This window comes from Pogona vitticeps, chromosome 2, assembly GCF_051106095.1.
Source record: "Pogona vitticeps strain Pit_001003342236 chromosome 2, PviZW2.1, whole genome shotgun sequence".
NCBI classification, from domain to species: domain Eukaryota; kingdom Metazoa; phylum Chordata; class Lepidosauria; order Squamata; family Agamidae; genus Pogona; species Pogona vitticeps.
The window spans coordinates 236,961,027-236,981,119 of NC_135784.1; the positions used below are offsets into that span (position 1 = coordinate 236,961,027).

Here is a 20,093-nt window from a genome sequence, read left to right on the forward strand (position 1 = left end):
CATTTTAATGGCCCAAATATGTCTTTCCATTTGAGATGGGTGCCACCTACACTGCCCTATCCTGTTCTGTATTAACACAAGATGGCTTAGAAGTGCGAACAATGTTCTTTTGTGTGGAGTATATGGGAACACATTAAAGGGTTTATATGTGTCTCTGCTCTGCGCACATCTCACCATTTATTTGCTAGTGAAATGTGAATCGAACAATAGCCAGTATTCTATTGAGTTTCCAATGAGTGGATATTTCCACTAAAAATACTTGTCAGGGGTTCTTTGTAGAAGAATAAACACATGGGTTTATACTGCGTCTGCACAGAACATTCTGAAAATTCTAGAGCTTGGGAAAAAAAGAGCCCCCCCCCCCGCAGAGTCAATTAGTTCCCCTCCGCCTCCTCAACCTTCCTTTCAGTTTCCTTTTTTCCGCTCTTTGAGTAGGACGTTAGGAGACTAGAGTGCTAAGGGAAATGATTTTAGCTTTGCTAAATCAATCTTTAATATTTTTTCTATATTGTTCTTTGTTATTCTCAGTATTCTACTTGTTTTCTCAGAACCTACAGCTTGCATTTTTCTGTTCTATCATTGTTTCCCCCCTTCCCTCAACGGGTTCCCCCCTTTTTCTTTTGTTTTATGGCCCCTCGGGGCTTCAAGAAGTGCTCAGTTTGTCTTCAACAAATTCCACTTAGAGACGGGCACGATCTTTATCTTTTTTGTTTAGGGGAACCCACCTCACCCAGTCGTGCACTGCGTGCAGGAGTTTTTCCAACGACTCAAATCTTTTCTTTACAAAAAAAAATACTCTCAACCCTGCTATAGAGGCTACAGCCCTCTCTTCCTCCAATCCTCCTCGCCAGGAGGTTGCTAAATCAACCACTAACCCTGCTGCCCAGTCTCTATCCAGCACAACTTCTTTACCTGTGAAATCCAAGAAATCTAAAAAACTGCCTAAGCCGGCTTCTTCCAAGGCTCAGCCACAGTCTGCTGATCCTGTAAATAAGAAAAAGGACAAGGAAAAGCCTAAGAGGCAAAAGGACTTAGCCAAATTGGCTACCGTACCTCTTGCTATACCTCCTATACCGGTACAGGAGTCTTCAAGGGATGATATTGGGTTTTCTGACAGGAAGGAATGCGCTATACCTCCAGCCTAAGCTCATGATATCCTGACCATGTCTTTGAGTTCAGGCCGATTTGGAGCTGTTGCACCATCCAGCCTGGCCATAGCCCCTTCTAGCCCTCGTTCCTCAGGGCGGGCAGATACCGAGACTGAGTCGGAACAGAAGTCTGCTCCTTGCACTCCTAGGAAAAGTAAGGAGAAATGCAAACATGCCTCTCTGTACCAGCCATCCGGGCTTGAGGAGCAATATTACAATCCTGAGGGTTTACCTCCTTATGGTCACCTGTAACCTGAGTGGTACCATCCCTAGCCATACCAGAACTATGGATATACAGATCAATACAGAGGACTGGACTACCAGCTACCACCCTGGTACCCTTCCATAGCTCCTCCACAACAATCATCGTTGCAGTACCAAGGGGATGTCTCTACTCCTCAAGCTGCACCATCCCGGAAGAGACCAATGATACTGACACCTTCCGCGCCACCTAAATGACTCAAACTTCATAAGGGCCGTTCCTCGGTACAGGCTACCACAATGTACTCTGGTCCCCACGACAATGATACAGAACCCTTCTCTGTATCTACTCAATCGGATGCTGACCCTATACTGTCAGCCCCAGTACCACGTCCACCACCATCGACTTCCCAGTCGTCTATGGGTGCCAACTCATCATCATCTGACGAATCTGAAACTCCTGATGCTGGTGCCACTGGCAATATCTTGCAGTCCCCTCTCGAGGACTATACGTCTTATGCACAACTTATCTTGCGCATGACAAAGACACTAAAACTTGATGCACAAATTCCTCAACAAGAACTGGACTTGATTTTTCATGATATGGAGCAGGACAAAACGCCTCCTCCTAGTTTGAGCCTCATACCGGCACTCCTTACTTTGGTTAAGGACTCTTGGGAAAAGTCTCCTTCAATTCTCCAGATCCTGCGCAAAATTGAACACCATTATAAAACGCATGGTTCAGACTCAGATTTTCTATTGAAACATCCCATTCCCAACTCCATTGTGTTTGAGGCTACTCAATACAAGTCTCGCAGTAGATCTACCACCACACCGGTCAATAAGGAGGGCAGAAAAATTGACTCCTTTGGTAAAAAGCTTTACTCATTGGCAGCTTTGCTTATTAGGATTTTGAATTACCAAAACGCAATGGGTGCTTACCAAAAGCATTTGTGGGATAGGATTCTCCCCTTGCTTCAAACCCTTTCAAATCCATTGAAGACCGAAGCTCTCAACATCTATGCAGAGGTCAATACCCTCGCTAGACAACAAAGGCACACAGCAAAGCATACCGCTGATACTGCCTCCAAATCTTTACGTACTTCAATAGCACTCAGAAGACACGCGTGGCTTCGAGCGGCCAACATCCTGGAGGATACCAAGACTAAGATCGAAGATCTTCCTTTCGACACAGTTAGGCTGTTCAATTCTAGGACAGATGACATAATGGAGAATATCCACAAAATGAGAAAGACTGCTAAATCCTACGTCCCGTACCAGCCTTATCGGTACCCGAAACCTTCCTATAAGAAGCCATTCTACCAACAACTCCCTCAGTACCAGTCCTTTTGGTACAGCAGGCAACAACACCATGAGCGTGCCTACCAGCCGCCTCAATCCACCATGTTGCAATCTGAGCAGCAACAATATCAAAGCTCCAGGCAGCCCTTTCAGAAATCCCAACACAGGGGTAAGCCCTATTCTTAATTGCCCTGATATTTCCACTAGACTATTTCCGTTCCTTCCCCAGTGGAAGAAAATTACATCAGACAAATGGGTTCTGACTATCATTGAGAGGGGCTATTCCATAGAATTCTTGCACATTCCCCCGACAAATTCCATCAAGCCCACCCCATTCTCCTTACCTTTACAGGAGGAAATTTCGGCTCTCCTCAGTAAAAGAGTGATAGTCATAGTCCCACCTAATGACTCAGACGGGTTTCTTTTTCTCCCAGTTCTTTGCTGTCCCTAAGAAAGATGGAGGCATCAGGCCTATTATGGACCTCTGGCAACTCAATGAATACATTTTCTACAAAAAATTCTGTGTGCTAACCCTGGACTCCATTCTCCCTCTTCTGTCACAGGGAAACTGGTACACTACCATCGATCTCAAGGACGCTTACTTTCATATTTCAATTCAACCGTCCCATCAAAGATTCCTTTGGTTCAGGTTCCAGCATACCACTTACCAATTTCCCACTCCCCCCTTTGGGTTTTCTACATCTCCCAGGACATTTACAAAATGCATGGCCCCTTTTATGGCTTACCTCCGTACCATGGGGATAAAACTCTTCCCACACATCGACAATTGGCTCCTTGTCACCAGGACTTATCAGGAGGCCATCATAGCCACAAGAGCTACCCTTCAGGTCCTACACAAATTAGGCCTACAAATAAATTCAGAGAAATCCCACCTAGTACTGTCACAACTAGTGACTTACATAGGAGTGTGATTGGATACCCATACCCATCGGGCGAAAGCATTCCTACCACTCAACCAAGTAGAGAAAATCTGTCAAGCACTGCATCCTTTCTGACCCCTCAGTACCGTCACCGCTCTCAGTGTTCAACACCTGCTGAGCCTTATGGCTTCCACAGGTCGGTGGTCTCATACACCAGACTCAAACTCCGTTCACTCCAATCCTGGTTCATGTCACAATTCGACCCTGAAATAGACTCCCAGCTAAAAAAGCTCGTGGTACAGCCACTACTGGCAACCCAGCTCATGTGGTGGGTGTCCCCCCACAACCTGCTGATCGGCAGACCATTCTGGCCGCCGCCCCTATCAATCCAGGTGATGACAGATGCCAGCCCCTCTGGTTGGGGAGCTCACTGGCAGGAACTGCAGATGCATGGACTATGGTCGAGGGGTGAAAGACCGCTCCACATAAATCAGCTGAAAATGCTAGCCATCATAAAGGCCTTTCAGGCCTTCCTACCCAGAATCATGGGAAAATCAATACAGCTTGTGACCGACAATACCATGGTCATGTACTACATAAACAGACAAGGAGGAACTTGATCACTTCCTCTGTTTCATCTCACCATAAAGTTCTGAGAGTGGTGTCGTACCCATCGTATTTCCCCACAGGCAATACACATTTCATCGGAAGAGAACTACCTGGCAGACTGCCTAAGCAGACTTCCCACCAGGACGCACAAATAGTCCTTCAACGACACTGTCTTCCTGGGCATCTGCCATAGATGGGGTCAGCCAACATTAGACCTTTTTGCTTCCCGTACCAATGCCAAGTGCCCCAGGTACAGCTCAAGAGCAAGCAGGGACAGAGCATCTCTTGGAGATGCGTTCATGGTACTGTGGTCCGGGGAACTTACTTGCCTCTCTCCTCCAATACCAATGTTACTCAAAACGGCAGCCGGGATCATCCAATACCAGACAGACGCGATTCTCATCGCCCCATGGTGGCTGTGACAACCCTGGTTCACCCACCTGAGGGAGATAACACGAGAACTATTCCACTTACCTCCGATACCATCTCTCCTCTCCCAGAACGACGGGGCAATCTTTCATCCCGATGTCTCATCCAAGACTTTGGACTAACAATCAGCCTGAAGAAAACACAAGTCATGGGCCAGGGCATGGACTCACCTCCCTCTATTACCATCTCCACACAAGAATTGGAGGTTGTTCATGACTTTGTGTACCTCGGCTCAACCATCTCTGACACCCTCTCTCTAGATGTCGAGCTGGATAAACACATTGGCAAAGCAGCCACCATGTTCTCTAGACTCACAAAGAGAGTATGGCTCAATAAGAAGCTGACGACACATACGAAGATCCAGGTTTATAGAGCCTGTGTTCTGTACTTGAGTGAGTCGTGGACCCTTTGTGCACGGCAGGAGAGGAAGCTGAACACCTTCCATATGCGTTGCCTCTGACGGATTTTTGGCATCACCTGGCAGGACAACATTCCAAACAGAGCAGTCCTAGAACGAGCTCGAATTTTCAGCATGAACACATTACTGAAACAGCGACGTCTACGTTGGCTCGGGCACGTCGTGAGAATGGCTGATGGTCGGATTCCAAAGGATCTTCTCTATGGAGAATTAGTGCAGGGAAAGCGCCCCAGAGGGAGACCACAACTGTGATACAAGGACATCTGCAAGCGAGATCTGAAGGCCTTAGGAATAGACCTCAACAGATGGGAAAACCTGACATCTGAGCGTTCAGCCTGGAGGCAGGCGGTGCATCACGGCCTCTCCCAATTTGAAGAGACCCTTGCCCAGCAGGCCGAGGCAAAGAGGAAGTCGCAAAAGCAGCAAAACCAGGGAGCCGGACAGGGGACAGACTGGATTTGTCTTCAGTGTGGAAGGGACTGTCACTCTCGAATTGGCCTTCTCAGCCACACTAGGCGCTGTTCCAAGCCCTCCATACAGAGCACGCTACCATAGTCTTTCGAGACTGAAGGATGCCTAACTAACATCTGGCGGCATGGAGGATAACCCCGAATTCCATGCAATCTTAGACCAGGCCAGGAAACCATCCACTTCTCACCTGTATAGTTCCAAACGGAAATCTTTCCTCATATTCACCGCATCTAAGGGACGTACCCCACCCCCTTCGTCTCTTATGACTCTACTTACCTTTATCATGTGTCTCTTTAACCTTGGACTGACACACTCCACTATTAAGGTTTATATTGCATCAATAGTCGCTCACCAACCTCCTGGGTCTAGCTCTGCTACACTTTTTTCACACCCCATGCTCAAGAGATTCCTTAGGGGTTTAAAGAACGTTCAGCCTCCATCACAGAGAATTGTGCCTCAATGGTCTCTGCAGCTTGTTCTTGAGGCTCTTACAAAACCACCATTCGAACCGCTGGCTACCTGTAATGAAAAGTTACTCTCTCTGAAGGTGGCATTCCTCGTGGCAATTACATCTGCCAGGAGAGCTAGTGAGTAGGCTGCTCTCAGATCGGACTCTCCCTGTGGCGATCTACCTTGTTGCCCCTATTTATTTGGCCCTCACAAGGGATCACACCCTTTTCCTTCACGCTGCCACCAGGTATTCTCCTAATACCAATTATGTTATACATGTGTGCTACCAAAACTGAGGGTTATTGAACTTAGGAATCAGAGGTTTAATTAACAAATATTCTTTTATTGTCAAGTAAATCATAAAGGTAAATCAAGTATGAACTCTATCAGGTTTTAACACGGATTGGATTATGTATACAATCACTTTTATTCCAAACTACTATGTACTTTTAATCACTATCTCTCTTACAGTACTTGTAACTTCATTCCTGCTTGTTCAATATTGTTTAACCTCCTCAATTCCCTCTCCTAACACTCCCAGCTCAATTCTCTAACCCTCTTCTTCTCTCTTCTCAACCCTAACTGCCATTCCACATCTCAAACTGTCTCTCTAACTGTCCAGCTGTCTGTCTAACTCCGGCCTTCCTGCCCTCTCCTTGGCTCCTCCCCCTTGAGCTTCTGTGATGGACAGACAGGAACGACATCACCTTTTGGAATTTCGCTACATATCTTCCCCCTTAGAAAGTTTGTTCCATGGAGTAAAACCTATAGTGGTTTGCTCCATGAACAACATAGAACCAGTTTAGTAAATTTTTTTCCACATACCCTCTAATAATATTACACGTTTTAAATCATTTTAATACTTACTCAACACCATTAAACTCATTGATTATCATTATTTCACCTAAAGGCAAGTTACATTTGCAATTACTTATTTTTCTTTATACATATTTGAACCATATTGTTACATTTTACATTTGCTTTCAGTAGTCCATTTATTCTTCATTAGGTCTTCGCGCCCAGGCTTCAAGGTATGTAGCGAAATGGCAGTTAGGGTTTAGGAGAAAGAAGGAGAGGGTTAGTGAATTGAGCTGAGAGTGTTAGGAAAGGAAATTGAAACGTTTAAACAATATTGTACAAGCAGGAATGAAAGTATAAGCACTACAAGAGAAATATTGATTGAAAGTATATCTCCAGATGCACCCTGAGAAGGTCACCCTGTACCTAGATGTGTCCTTCCTGCCCAAGGTGGTGTCAGAATTCCATGTAAACCAACCCATCGTGCCTCCGACCCTATTTCCATCTCCATCCACACCAATTGAGCATAAGCTCCATACTCTTGATGTGAGAAGAGCTCTTGCCTTCTGCCTCCACAGAACCAAACCTTTCAGACGTTCCCCACATCTTTTTTGTGCTACCATGGGATTAACAAGGGTGCACCTGCCTCTCCACAAACATTATCAAGGTGGATAGTGCAATCGATACAGCTGGCATACCAACTTACCAACAAGCCGGTACCGGAACATCTTAAAGCTCATTCTACCCGAGCTGACTCTACATCGACTGCTTTACATCGCGGCATTCAACTTCACAACATCTGCAAAGCGGCCACTTGGTCCCTCTGACCTTCGCCAGGCACTACCACCTCAATGTCAGAGCCAAGAATGATGCCACATTTGGAAGGGTGATCCTGTCATCCCTCTTGCCATGATGGCCCTCCATCCGGTGAGTCAGCTTGCTAATCACCCATTTGTGTGTATTCACAGAGACCACTATGAAGAAAGTTAGGTTACCTGCTTGTAACCATGATTCTTCTAGTGGACCTCTGTGAATTCACACATCTTTCCCTTCCACCCCTCTGTCCGTCATGGTACTGTTCTATCTATCTACTCCATATGGTAACAGCAGACCAGGGAAACTGAAAGGAAGGTTGAGGAGGTGGAGCTCATACCCTGTGGGGGACTAATTGACTCTTTTTTCCCAAGCTCTAGAATCTTCCGAACGTCCTGTGCAGGCACAGGATAAACCCATTTGTGTGAATTCACAGAGGTCCACTAGAAGAACCATGATTACAGGTAGGTAACCTAACTTTTCATTGCCTATGCAAATATTTCTGTTGCCAAGCAGAAGATATTTTCTTTATGGAGAGCACCTCTTACACAGTGCCAGTGTTTGTGCAGATGTGCTCTTGACTTACAAAGCAGGTGACACAGGAGCTGTTGTGAGTACAATATTTATTTTATTCATGTTGTTTATTGTATGTAGCTTTCTTTATGATGCTATTGTTTCACTATCTTTTGGTTATACCTCAGTTTTTAGGATTCAGAGGTACTTAAGAAGCAATTTTGAAAAGTTATGTTACTGTTTCAAATATTCTAAATATTCTATATACAGTAAGAGTCTTCTGTATATGGTACTAACCTCTCTTTTCTTTCTTTAAAGATGAAGAAGAAGGCCAAAAAATCTTTAGTTGAATCAGTTGATGAAGAAGAACACTACAAGGTGCCAGACTACAAAACAGTGATAACGATTTACTCCCAAGATCAGCTGAACATTACATTGTCCAAATGTGGGCTGCTAATGTTGAGTAACCTGGGCACGGTAAGAGGAACTTTAGTTTGGGCCACTGTCCTGAATGAAGAAACTTGTATGTAGGCTGCTCTTACTTTTTTACTTAGGTGTCAATATCCATTAATTTTTTTATCTTTTATACCCTGCTGGATTAGGCATTTGCAGAAGCAGCTACACAAACTTCAGAAATCTTCAAAAAAGATCGAGCTCCCTTTGTGTTAAGGAATTCTTTAGGAGTCTCAACAATAGTCTTGCCTAGTGATTCCTTTAGTGTCATTAACATTGAGCCAAAGGGAAATTCATTTCATCTTGAAGATGGAGAAAGTCTAAGTATGGAGTATGTCAGAAGTAAAAGTGATCAAGACCAGTTCACAGCAATGACTACCCTGAGCAGCAAAATATTCTACATTTGGCTCAGTAAGTTGACATAAAATGATTCTATATAAATATCTGAAGATTTGCTTACTAATGGGTATACTGATGGAATAAGCTTAAACATTCCTATTATTTTAAGAATTAAGTTCTGTTTAAGTAATTTAGTCTTGCCTAGGCAATTTGCCTATTTTCAGATATTTTGGTATAATTTGTTTAATCTAGTGCATAAAAATCACTTTTTTGTATTCAAATTTCTCCTAAATTTCACCATAATATCTATCTTTTTAAATCAGGAAATATCCAAATTAGCATTCAGTCACATTCACATGAGCCCATAGTAGAAGACTTGTGATTGACTCTCCTGATTTATACTCCTCTAAAAGCAGTTGACAGTCCGATTTGAATAAAAGTGAATGGGAACTCATAGCAGCTGTGGGTGGGGCATTTGTTTTGAAAAATAAACAGAGAGAAAAATGGTTCTTCGTGGCCTCTGTGAATTGCATTCTGGGTGATACGCGCCTGCACGGAACCTCTTCGGAATATTCTAGAGCTTCTGTGGTAGCAAAAAACACATTAGAATAGACCCCTCCCCCTCGGTATAAATACCTTGGTACCAGGACTCTCCCTTCAGTTTCTTTCAACTGCCGCTTTGATGAGCCTCTTACTTCTATCTTCAGTGAGTCAGAAAGTGAAACAAGTCATTTTTACTGCTGAACTTAAAAAATCTTTTTCTCTTTATTAGTAATCAAAGATACATATACTGTTTTTAGTTTTTCTCCTCCATGCCTCAGCCTCTGGCCATTGCACCCTCCCGTCCCTCCAATTTTTCTTTTTCTTCCCTTTATTGTTCATGGCCCCTTTGGGCCTGTTCAAGCACTGCGTGATTTGCGATAACAGGATCCCGCTATCGGATGGTCATGCAAAGTGCCTTTTTTGTTTAGGCGAGGTGCATCAAACCTTGTTCCCTCACTGTAAAAATTTCGAATGAGGAGTCCTCTGTTCCCGCCTATCTCGACTCAGAACTCAGCCTCTGGGAACAGTCTTTGCAACTGGCAAAACCTATGGCTCAATCTGTGTGTAAAACCACCTCACAAGCCAAAGCCATGGAAAAAGCCATTGCAGAATCATCGAAAAATCATTTCTCTGCTACTGCATCTCACTCTGATGCTCCTTCCACTTCATCGAAAACTTCTAAGACACACACATCTAAACAGCTGACATCAAAAACTTTGACATCAAAGCCTTCCAAAAAGTATAGGCCTCCTTCCAGTCCAATTCCCAGTCCTCCGCAACTGAACCGATCTAAACAAACCAAATCAGAGACCTCGGCAGTCCCTCCACAGCAGGTTTCCGAACCTGGGGATTTAATTTCTGTAGCTTCACCCTCTGATGATGATGGACTTCCATCTCATCAACCGGTTTCTCAGTCACAGACATGGGGCGAGCGACTAGACTGTCTTACTTCCTCGCCTAATAGTCCCCAGCACTCTATCTCTCCTCCTAATCCATCCACTGATGTCTCCCCAGAGGGAGAGGAACCTGAACGTCATCTGGACACAGTGCCCTATTCTATGTCATTGGGACGGCCTCTAAGGACACCAGCGTGCTGTCAGGCGCATCCATCATATGAGGCAATTTGCCCCAATCAGTGCTTCTCTGACCTGCCAGCTGCGGTTACTCAATTGGCCACCTCTTCCAGCCCAGTATTAGCATCGCGTCACAAACCTCCATTTCAACAACCTTTGTGTTGAAGAGGTCTTTTCACTTAGAGGCACGCAGCCATCATATGACTATCAACCACTGGCAAAAATCAGGGCAGTCAAGAAACACGCTTCCACCTGCAAAGCATTTGCAGCCCCCGTGACTAATTATTTTACAACTCACAATCATGGAAATCACTCCTCTCGCTCAGCATCCCCACCCTTGATTTACTCTACAGACCTACCTATGTGTCCACCAAATCGGCCTCAGCCGCCTTTTCAACACCATAGAGACACTGGTTCCAATATTGATGACCTTTTATATCCATCCTGGTCCATGGATGCTCCACTTTGATCTTTTTTGGTTGCTAGCCCTCAACAACTGCACTAGCCGAGACATGTCCGTCAATATTGAGACTCAGACCTCGACACCGAGATCCCATTTCATTTACCTCCATCTATGGACACACTTTCGACATTGATACTGGTTGACAACTCTCGACGTTGACAAATGTTCATGGACATGCTACACTCTTCAGTGGCAGACCACCATCAACATTACTATGATCAACATCCTCTGACACTGAAGTTGATCAACGTTCTATCGACTCCAGGCTTGATCCTTACATCACAGAACATGGTTCTTGACCACAAACACCATCTGTGCTTCTCACATTGCCAGATTCTGACCTCGCAGATGTTGATCCTCCATCCTGAGCAGAAGATTTTCAAACTTACATTCAACTCATGATCTGCATGGCTAAGTCACTGGATCTTCAAATCCATTGCCCCACAGCCGAACCGGCGGATCAGCTTTATGATCCTATTTCCAGCAACACAACTTACCCCAGTACATATTTCCATACTACAATCTCTTCTTAGCACCGCTCAGCGATCTTGGACTAAACCAGCCTTCTCTCATTCAGTCTCAAAAAGAATCAATAATCTCTATCAGATACACGACCCTGGAGCACTTGTTCTCCAGAAACAGCTGGCCCCAAATTTGATATTTGTCAAGGCCTCACAATCCCGACCTTGAAACCGACAGTCCCTTATGCCACATAACAAAGACAGTCGAAGAATCGACTCTATGGGCAGGTGGCTTTACTCATCAGCGGCTTTTACTATGAGGGTAGCTAACTACCAAGGAGCTATTGGAGCATATCAGTGCTTCCTTTGGGATAACATGGCCACTTTTCTTGATTCTTTACCAGAAGACAAAAAAGTATTAGCACAAACCTTCCAACAGGAGGGTCTCTCTGTTGCCAAACAGCAAATGTTCTCTGCTAAACACACGGTAGACACCACGGCTAAATCCATGGCTATTTCTGTCGCGCTTGGATGTTTCTCCTGCCTAAAAACAGCTGGCCTCACGGAAGATGCCCAAGAACGTATTGTAGTGAGGAGCTCCCATTTGATGGCACCGGTCTCTTTAATGCTGAAACTGATGACATCCTAGAAAACATTCAGAAGAAGCATTCCGCTGCCAAAAGATGAGGTGTTTATCAACAGTGCCCCCAATGCAATCAATGGATGCGACCTTACAATTCCTACCAGAGGTTCCAATACAAATCCCAACATCAGAACCTCTACAACCTTAAACAACAATACAAACAAAAACCTTGCCAGCAACCTATCCAAAGGTGCAATGACTGCAAATCCAAACATCATATTTGACATTTTTCCAACTGAGATTGCAAATCAACCCCCTTTCCTCTGGAAACACTTACCTGCCTGGCAGTCCATCACCATGAACACCTGGGTTCTTTCCATTGTCCAAAACAGATACTGCATCCATTTCCATCAACTCCCTCTGTCGCATCACATCATCACTCCACCGTCCCAAACTCCACAAGAAGAGATTTAAAAAATTGCTAATCAAGGATGCAATAGAATCTATACAACAAAAAGCAACTGTTTTTTCTCTCGTTATTTCATAGTCACCAAAAAAGATGGAGGTTTAAGACCTATTCTAGACCTCAGAGAACTCAATCAATATGCCATCACCACAAAATTCCATATGGTAACCCTCAATTCCGTTCTATCTCTTCTCAGAAAAGACTGGTTCATAGTCATAGATCTACGAGATGCATGCTTCCATATCTCCATCCACCCCTCCCACAGACAGTTTCTTCGATTCCAACTCAGGCCCCAAGCTTACCAATTCAAAAGACTTCCTTTCGGACTTGCAACAGCTCCCAGAGTCTTCACCAAGTGCATGGCCCAGTGGCTGCCTTCCTCAGATGTCAAAAGATCCTCGTCTTCCCATACATAGACTACTGGCTCGTTGTAGCTTGTTCCCGCCATAAGGCTCTCCGAGACACCCTTTTCACCTTATCCCTCCTTTGCAATCTCGATCTCACAGTCAACATGAAAAAATCCAAAATGAGCCCTACAAGGGTTATTAATTACATTGGAGCTTCCATAGACTCCACCCAAGCTTGCGTATTCCTCCTGCTTGAGAAACAACAAAACCTCATCTCCGTCCTCCAGGGTTTCACCCCCCCCCCCATGCCTTGGTTCCTGCCATCCTCATCCAATGTGTACTAGGTACCATGGCCTCCATGACCTCAGGCGTACAACACGTACACCTGAAGATAAGGTCTCTACTGTCGTGGTTCCTCACATTTTTAGACCCACTGACAGATCCTCCCAACACTCTTTTAAGAGTTACTCCTGAACTCGCCTCACAATTCCAATGGCGGTGCTTCGTCCCAAATCTCGCTATGGGACGCCATTTCCAACAACCACATCCTCAAATACAGATCACAACCAACACCAGCCTTACCGGCTGGAGAGCACATTACAGCTGTCTCAAAATACATGCCAATTGGTGCCACAGAGAACGTTCATTCCACATCTACAAGTTGGAACTTTTAGTGATGATAAAGGCATGCAAAGCATTCAGAAACGTCCTAGCTGGCAAGGTGGTCCAGATTGCCACCGACAACACCACAGCCATGTACTATATTCTCAAACAAGGAGGCACACATTCCCCAATCCTCCTCTATTTGGTGGTCGACCTATGTGGATGGTGCCTCTTGTACCACATCTGCCTCACAGCTCTGCACATCGCAAGTCAGGACAAAAACCTAGCCAATTCTCTCAGTCACACAAACTCACAACCCCACAAGTGGGAATTAGATCACATAAAATTCCTCCACCTGTGCAAAAGAATTCCTCCACCTGTGCAAAAGATGGGGGAAACCAACTCGACCTTTTTACTTAGTGCAACAATAAGAAATGTAAGTGCTATTGCTCTCGTACCAGGATCGGCAAACACTCCCAAGGAGACGTGTTCGTTGTCCCCTGGCCCAAGACCCTCACATAACTCTTCCCACCATTCCTGCTCCTCCACATGGTAATTGTCCGAATACAACAGGACAAACCCAACACCATCCTCATTGCTCCTTGATGGCCGAGGCACCTATCCTCTGACGTCTTATCACCTCCCCCACCTACCTCACTCCCTCATGCAAAACAGTTCCCGGATCCTTCATCCCAACTTACCTGCTCTGCATCTGGCAGCGTGGATGATTCTCCCTCCTTGATGGATTTCTCCGTCAAGCAAATAAGTCCTCCACTAGGAAAGCTTACCTGTATAAATTGTAAAAGATTTCAGTCTTTTACTGCAGCACTTTCCCTTCCTGCCGTCATCCCATATCTCTCCACGGTTCTTCGATATTTGCTCCATCTCAAATCTTCTGGTCTTTCTCTCTCGTCTGTCAGAGGCTATCTCTCGGCAGTCGTTTCGTACCAACCAATGACTTTTCCAGCAGCTCGATTTTTCAGACATCCCACGCTCAAGCGTTTTCTTAAGTAGATTGTCACATGCTTACCCAGATGTTCACTTGCCCTCTCCACAATGGTCCTTGACTTTAGTCTTGCGACAACTCACTAAACCTCCGTTCGAGCCTCTAGCCTCAGTGGATCTCCGTCTATTTCCCTTCAAAACGGCCTTGCTTGTTGCAATTACTTCAGCTTGCCAAGCAAGTAACCTTAGGGCCCTACACCATGATTGTCCTTATATACAGTTCTATCCTGACAAAGTAAAGCTGTCCCTCGATGTCTCCTTCCCCCCTAAAGTGGTGTCTCAATTTCATCTCTCTCAACCACTGGTCCTCCTATCTTTCTTTCCATCACCATCCACAACCCATGAATGACTTCTTCATACTTTGGACATCAGGAGGACCCTCTCCATTTATTTTGTCACGAACGCAACCCTTTTGACGTTCCTCATGCCTTTTTGTCAGTTATCAACTTCCTAACAAAGGCCTACAAGTCATCTCCCAGACGATCTCTTGCTGGGTTGCCTCTACTGTTCGGCTTGCATACCAGTTTGCTCAACAGCCGGTCTCTCAAGCTATTCGCCCTCAATTCACCAGGGCGTTGATAGCCTCTACAGCATTCCTTCATGGCGTGCCTCTCCCTGACATCTGTGTCTGTGGGCACAACCATCTACCCTTGTCCGACATTATAGACTAGATGTTCGATGTTCTGATGTGCCATTTGGACGTGCTGTTTTGGCTTCCCCTTGGCATGACACCCCACCTACGGGTAAGACAGCTTGCTAGTCACCCACAGTGTGATTCACAGAGGTCCACTTGAAGAACTACAATTACAGGTGAGTAAACTGATGTTCAACTCTAGTTCTCTTTATCACAGCCAGGATTCAAATTTAATAAACCTAGCCCTTCTTCTTAGAGAAAAAAAATTTCATTGAGTTTTTTGCACTTAAATGTCTAACAATTTGAAAGCAGTGCACACTTCTCTCAAGAGCAGGTGTGGATGTACCCTATTGCTTTTAATAGACATGCATGCACACAGAGAGGAATATAGCAGAGCTGCTCTCTTTTCATTGATAAGGATATCACATAAATTGTATAGAACTAGAACTGCTGTAAATATTTTCTTAGCAAATGCAGTGGTAAAAAGGGCATTTGATATGATAAGATGGGTAGGTAGTTCACTTTTTAAAATTCAATGTCTTTGATTTCTAGCTCCTCAAAATCATTCTAGTACTGACAAAATACCACTGACGAAAGTGGGACGAAGTCTCTACAGAGTAAGACACAATGACTCAGGTGTTGTGAGATCTATAGTTTGTCAAATAGATACCCTTGAAGGGAGCAAGATAATAACAGTACGTTCTCCTATTCAGGTAAGGTATTTTGCTTAAAGTGTTACTGATTCATAAGTGGATGTTACATAAAATACAGTATCTTGCTGCTGTTTTGGTTATTTGAAGACCAGTACTTTTTTCTCCCTTTATTTATTTATTTATTTATTTTATTTATATCCCGCCTATCTAGTCGCAAAGGACTACTCTAGGCGGCTTACAACAGGGAAGAATACAATAAAAATAGAACAACAAATTACAAAACAGATAAAAGTAAAAAACAATAAAAGATAAGAAAATCAGAAATAATCTGGTGAGAAGGCCTGCCGAAACATCCAGAAAAAGAAAAAGCTCATTCTTTTTGTATATGCACATACACAACATGTTGGGAAATTATTGATTTTACTAATTAAAGAGCACTATAGTATAACTAAAAAAAGGGAGACTTTCTTAAACTACATCTTGCTTCTGGAAAGATAAGGAATAAAAATATAATCTACCAAAAAACTGGAGTAGGGGTGGGGGGAGAGACAGCAAGTTGGAAGCCTAATCCAAGCTTGATTCCCCACTGTGCCTCCTGCAAGTAGAGCCAGCCAGTGTGGTCATGGGCAAGCTGCATAGTCCCAGCGCCCCCCCCCAAGGAAACAGTAAATCACTTCTGAGTACAGTGGTGCCTCGCTTGACAACGATAATCCGTTCCAGCAAAATCGCTGTAGAACGAAATTGTCATCAAGCGAAAGTAAAAAAACCCATTGAAATGCTTTGAAAACCAGTTCAATACTTTACTTTATTTAGACTTACACCCTGCCCCTCTAGACAAAGTCTACTTGGGGCGGCTTACATAGGTAATAAAATATAATAAAATAACATACATAATAATACATTATAAAAAACCTACTAACTTATACATATATACATTAGCAAGATGGAATAATTGAAAAACACAGATCAATTAATTGACTAGAGGGAAGGCCTGCCTAAAGAGCCAAGTTTTTTAATGGCTTTTAAAAACGCCCAGCGAGGGAGCCAGGCGGATTTGGTAAAGTATTCCACAGCCGAGGGGCCACTGCCGAGAAGGCCCGGTTTCTTGTTCTTTCCTTCCAGGCCTTTCTCGGCGTAAGGCCCCTCAGCCATCCCTGCTGGTTTTGTCGGGTGATTCGAGTAGACCTGGGTGGGAGAAGGCGATTTGCCAGGTATCGAGGTCCCAAACCGTTTAGGGCTTTATACATCATGATTAGAACTTTGAAATCAATGCGAAAACGAATGGGCAACCAGTGCAAAGCAGCCAGGGTGGTGCTGATATTTCCTCACCCCACTAAGGAGCCTGGCTGCCACATTTTGCACCATTTGGAGTTTCTGCATCAATCCCAAAGGCAGCCCCACATAGAGTGCATTACAATGGTCTAATCTCGAGATTACGAGCGCATGGACAAGAGTAGTGACCCCCCCCCATCAAGATATGGTCACAGCTGGGCAATCCACCACAGGTGAAAATAGGCGGAACGGACCACGGACGCTATATGAGTTTCCATGGTAAGCGCCGGGTCCAGATGTATCCCCAAGCTGCGAACCATGCTGTTTGCGATGAGGGTCGACCCCCCAAAAGAAATTGAATCACCCAAACCGATGATGGAAGGACCATCCACCCTCAAGACCTCCGTCTTGTCCGGGTTCAGCCTCAACACATTCAACTGCATCCATTCCAGTACAGTCTCCAGGCAGCGCTGAAGGGATGGAACGGCATCCACTGAAGTAGGTGAAAAAGAGATGTAGAGCTGTGTGTAATCAGCATACTGATGACACGATGCCCCACACCCCCTGATGGCCCCTCCCAGCAGCTTCATGTAGATGTTAAACACCATTGGAGAGATGATCGACCCATGCAGAACCCCACGATTGAGGTTCCATAAGGTCGAAACATTCTCGCCAAGCTGTACTCTCTGGGGACGGTCCTCCAAGAAGGATGGGAGCCAGGCAAGTGCCAGGCCACCGATACCCAACTCAGAGAGCCTCCCCAGGAAGACCGTGGTCGACGATCAGGCACTTTGTTCACCAAATCTGGCGTCACAGGCTGAAAGAAGTCAAGGATTACCAGGCAAGGTGGAGCGCTGGACATCTCTGCTCAATCCATTGTATCCATTGAGAGGTCACGGCGGATGGTCTCCACTTTAGATTTTTAAAATGCTGCAAATTGGTCAGGTGAGATATTAGTTGGAGGCCTATCACCCAGATCAATTCTGGATAGATCGCGAACTATGCGGAAGAGCTTCGCCTGCTGATTAGAAGCTTCGCTTATCTGGTCAGTGAAGTGAGATCATTTCGCAGCCCTTACCTTAGCTAGGTTAATGGTTAGTTGCGATCCTGACAGCTATCTTGTTATAATCCATCGGTTCCACCCTCCAAATGCACTCTAGCCATCTCCTGATTCGCTTCATTGCTCGTAGGTCCCGGTTATACCAAGACCCTGGCTGAGCTCTGCAACAGAGAGGGCGTTTGGAAGCAATCATGTCTACGGCCCAATGCGTTCCAATGGGTGAAATACCTCATCGTGCAGCGAAGATCCTCCATAGGGCGGCCATTTTCCAGTGCCTGTTAATCGAGGAATCCGTCCTAAACACAGCAGGGAGCCATTTTGTACAGCGGGCGGTCATTTTGAGAGCCGCCAATTAGCTGTTTTAAAATCATCATTTGGCGAAGAATCGGTTCCCAAAGCAGGGAACCGATCATCGTAAAGTGAATTTTCCCCATTTAAACATTGTTTTGCGATCGCAATAGTGATCGCAAAAACCTCATCGTAAAGTGGATTTGTCGTGGAGCGGGATAATGGTCAAGCGGGGCACCACTGTATTCTCTACCTTGAATACCCTGAAAAGGGTCACCATAGGTCAGAGTTGACTTGATGGCACATAATTATTATTAATCTATTTAATATCTTTCTCTTGGAGTAGTGTCTGAACATCAAGAACCATATGCAGGAATACTTAATATGTAATTTTCTAAATATAATTTTTATGGGTCCTCCATTTGAGGACTGGACAGGAAGGAGCTGCATGTAAAGGGTAACTATGCCAGATGTGAGAAAAACTTCAGAATTAAAGCCAATATAAGAACACAAGTAAATAATTAGAAATCTCAGTCTTTCATACCAGATACTTTGTGTAAATAGCCCACAAGTTTCCAGTCAGGTCAATTCATATTTGTTGTTAAAATAGTCCAAGCATTTGATGGCAATATCCTGCGCCATCTTCGTCAGGGAATGCAAGATACCAACTTAAACAAAGATAACCTTAAATACCCCCAGATGCAATCAAAACTAGCTGTGTGGACATTCAGACCAAACTCAGGCAAGTTAACATTAGAGAGCAAGCCCCCTATGTTGACCAGCAATCTGCCAAGTCAATCGAGTTTACAAAACAAAGGCTTCCAGCAAGCACTAAAAGTAACACCACTATCTCTGTTGATGAAATGTGGCTCAGGTTTTATCAAGAGAGCCTCAATAACAATTCTGTCCCTGAATTGTCTGGTTTTGGCCAATACTTGTACCCCATTCCATTGGGGCTGATGACCATTTCTGATACAATGCTCTGCCAGTCCAGATTTTTCAAGCTGTAATAATCTAATTTATAATGAATATTCTGATGTTCTCTCTGTAACAGATCTTCCAGTCTGGCCAATATAACCTGGAAGATCTGTTACAGAGAGAATATCAGAATATTAATTATATATGAGATCTGAACATAATGGGATTTTTTCCTGCTTATAGTGTGAAAATGTGTAAGATTTTAAATTTTTTGTTGCTGTATATCTGTAGACATTTTTATGTTTTTATGATTATGAATGTCGTTTACTTTGATTGTCATGTTTTATTGTCATTTTATGATATTTTATGATTTTGTAAGCCGCCCCGAGTAGACACTGTCTAGGGGATGGGGTAGAAATCGCTGAATAATTAAATAAATTTGATTTTTCCACATAGATAAAGAATCACTTCTCAATACCGCTGAGTGTATTTGAAGATGGAAAATGTTTAGGAACAGCTTTACCAGAGGATGAATTTAGCATACCGCTGACTTCTTACAGGTGATACTTCTTTTCTTGTTTAAAAAATTCTTTATGATGTGTTTCATAAACAGTGAAAGACCATAATTACCGTATTTTTCGCTCCATAAGACGCACCTTTCCATAAGACGCACCAATTTTTTAGGAGAAGAAAACAGGAAAATATAATCTGTTTTCTTTGCTCCATAAGACGCACAGACTTTCCACACCCCTGTTTTGTGGGAAAAAAGTGAGTCTTATGGTGCAAAAAATACAGTAAATGAAGTTTGTAAATTGATACAGTTGTGAGCTTTTCTTAAATAATCTGCAGGTAGATTAAATGTTTATTGTTACATTGTCTCACATATTATTTCATTTAAA

The 20,093-nt window shown here is 44.1% G+C and overlaps 1 protein-coding gene across 5 annotated transcripts in view; it reads left to right on the forward strand.

Moving 5' to 3' along the window:
• The window catches only part of VPS13A (vacuolar protein sorting 13 homolog A), a 240,710-nt gene that overhangs the window by 149,628 nt on the left and 70,989 nt on the right, over positions 1–20,093 (forward strand). For all 5 annotated transcript variants that reach the window (XR_013541528.1, XR_013541529.1, XM_020787771.3 and 2 more), the window contains exons 43-46: positions 8,352–8,510; positions 8,636–8,897; positions 15,556–15,716; positions 19,651–19,754. Coding sequence is in view for 3 of the 5 variants with exons in the window: in XM_020787771.3 (XP_020643430.3) it covers positions 8,352–8,510; positions 8,636–8,897; positions 15,556–15,716; positions 19,651–19,754 (686 nt within the window). In the remaining 2 variants the exon portion in view is untranslated. The remainder of the gene's footprint in view (positions 1–8,351; positions 8,511–8,635; positions 8,898–15,555; positions 15,717–19,650; positions 19,755–20,093) is intronic.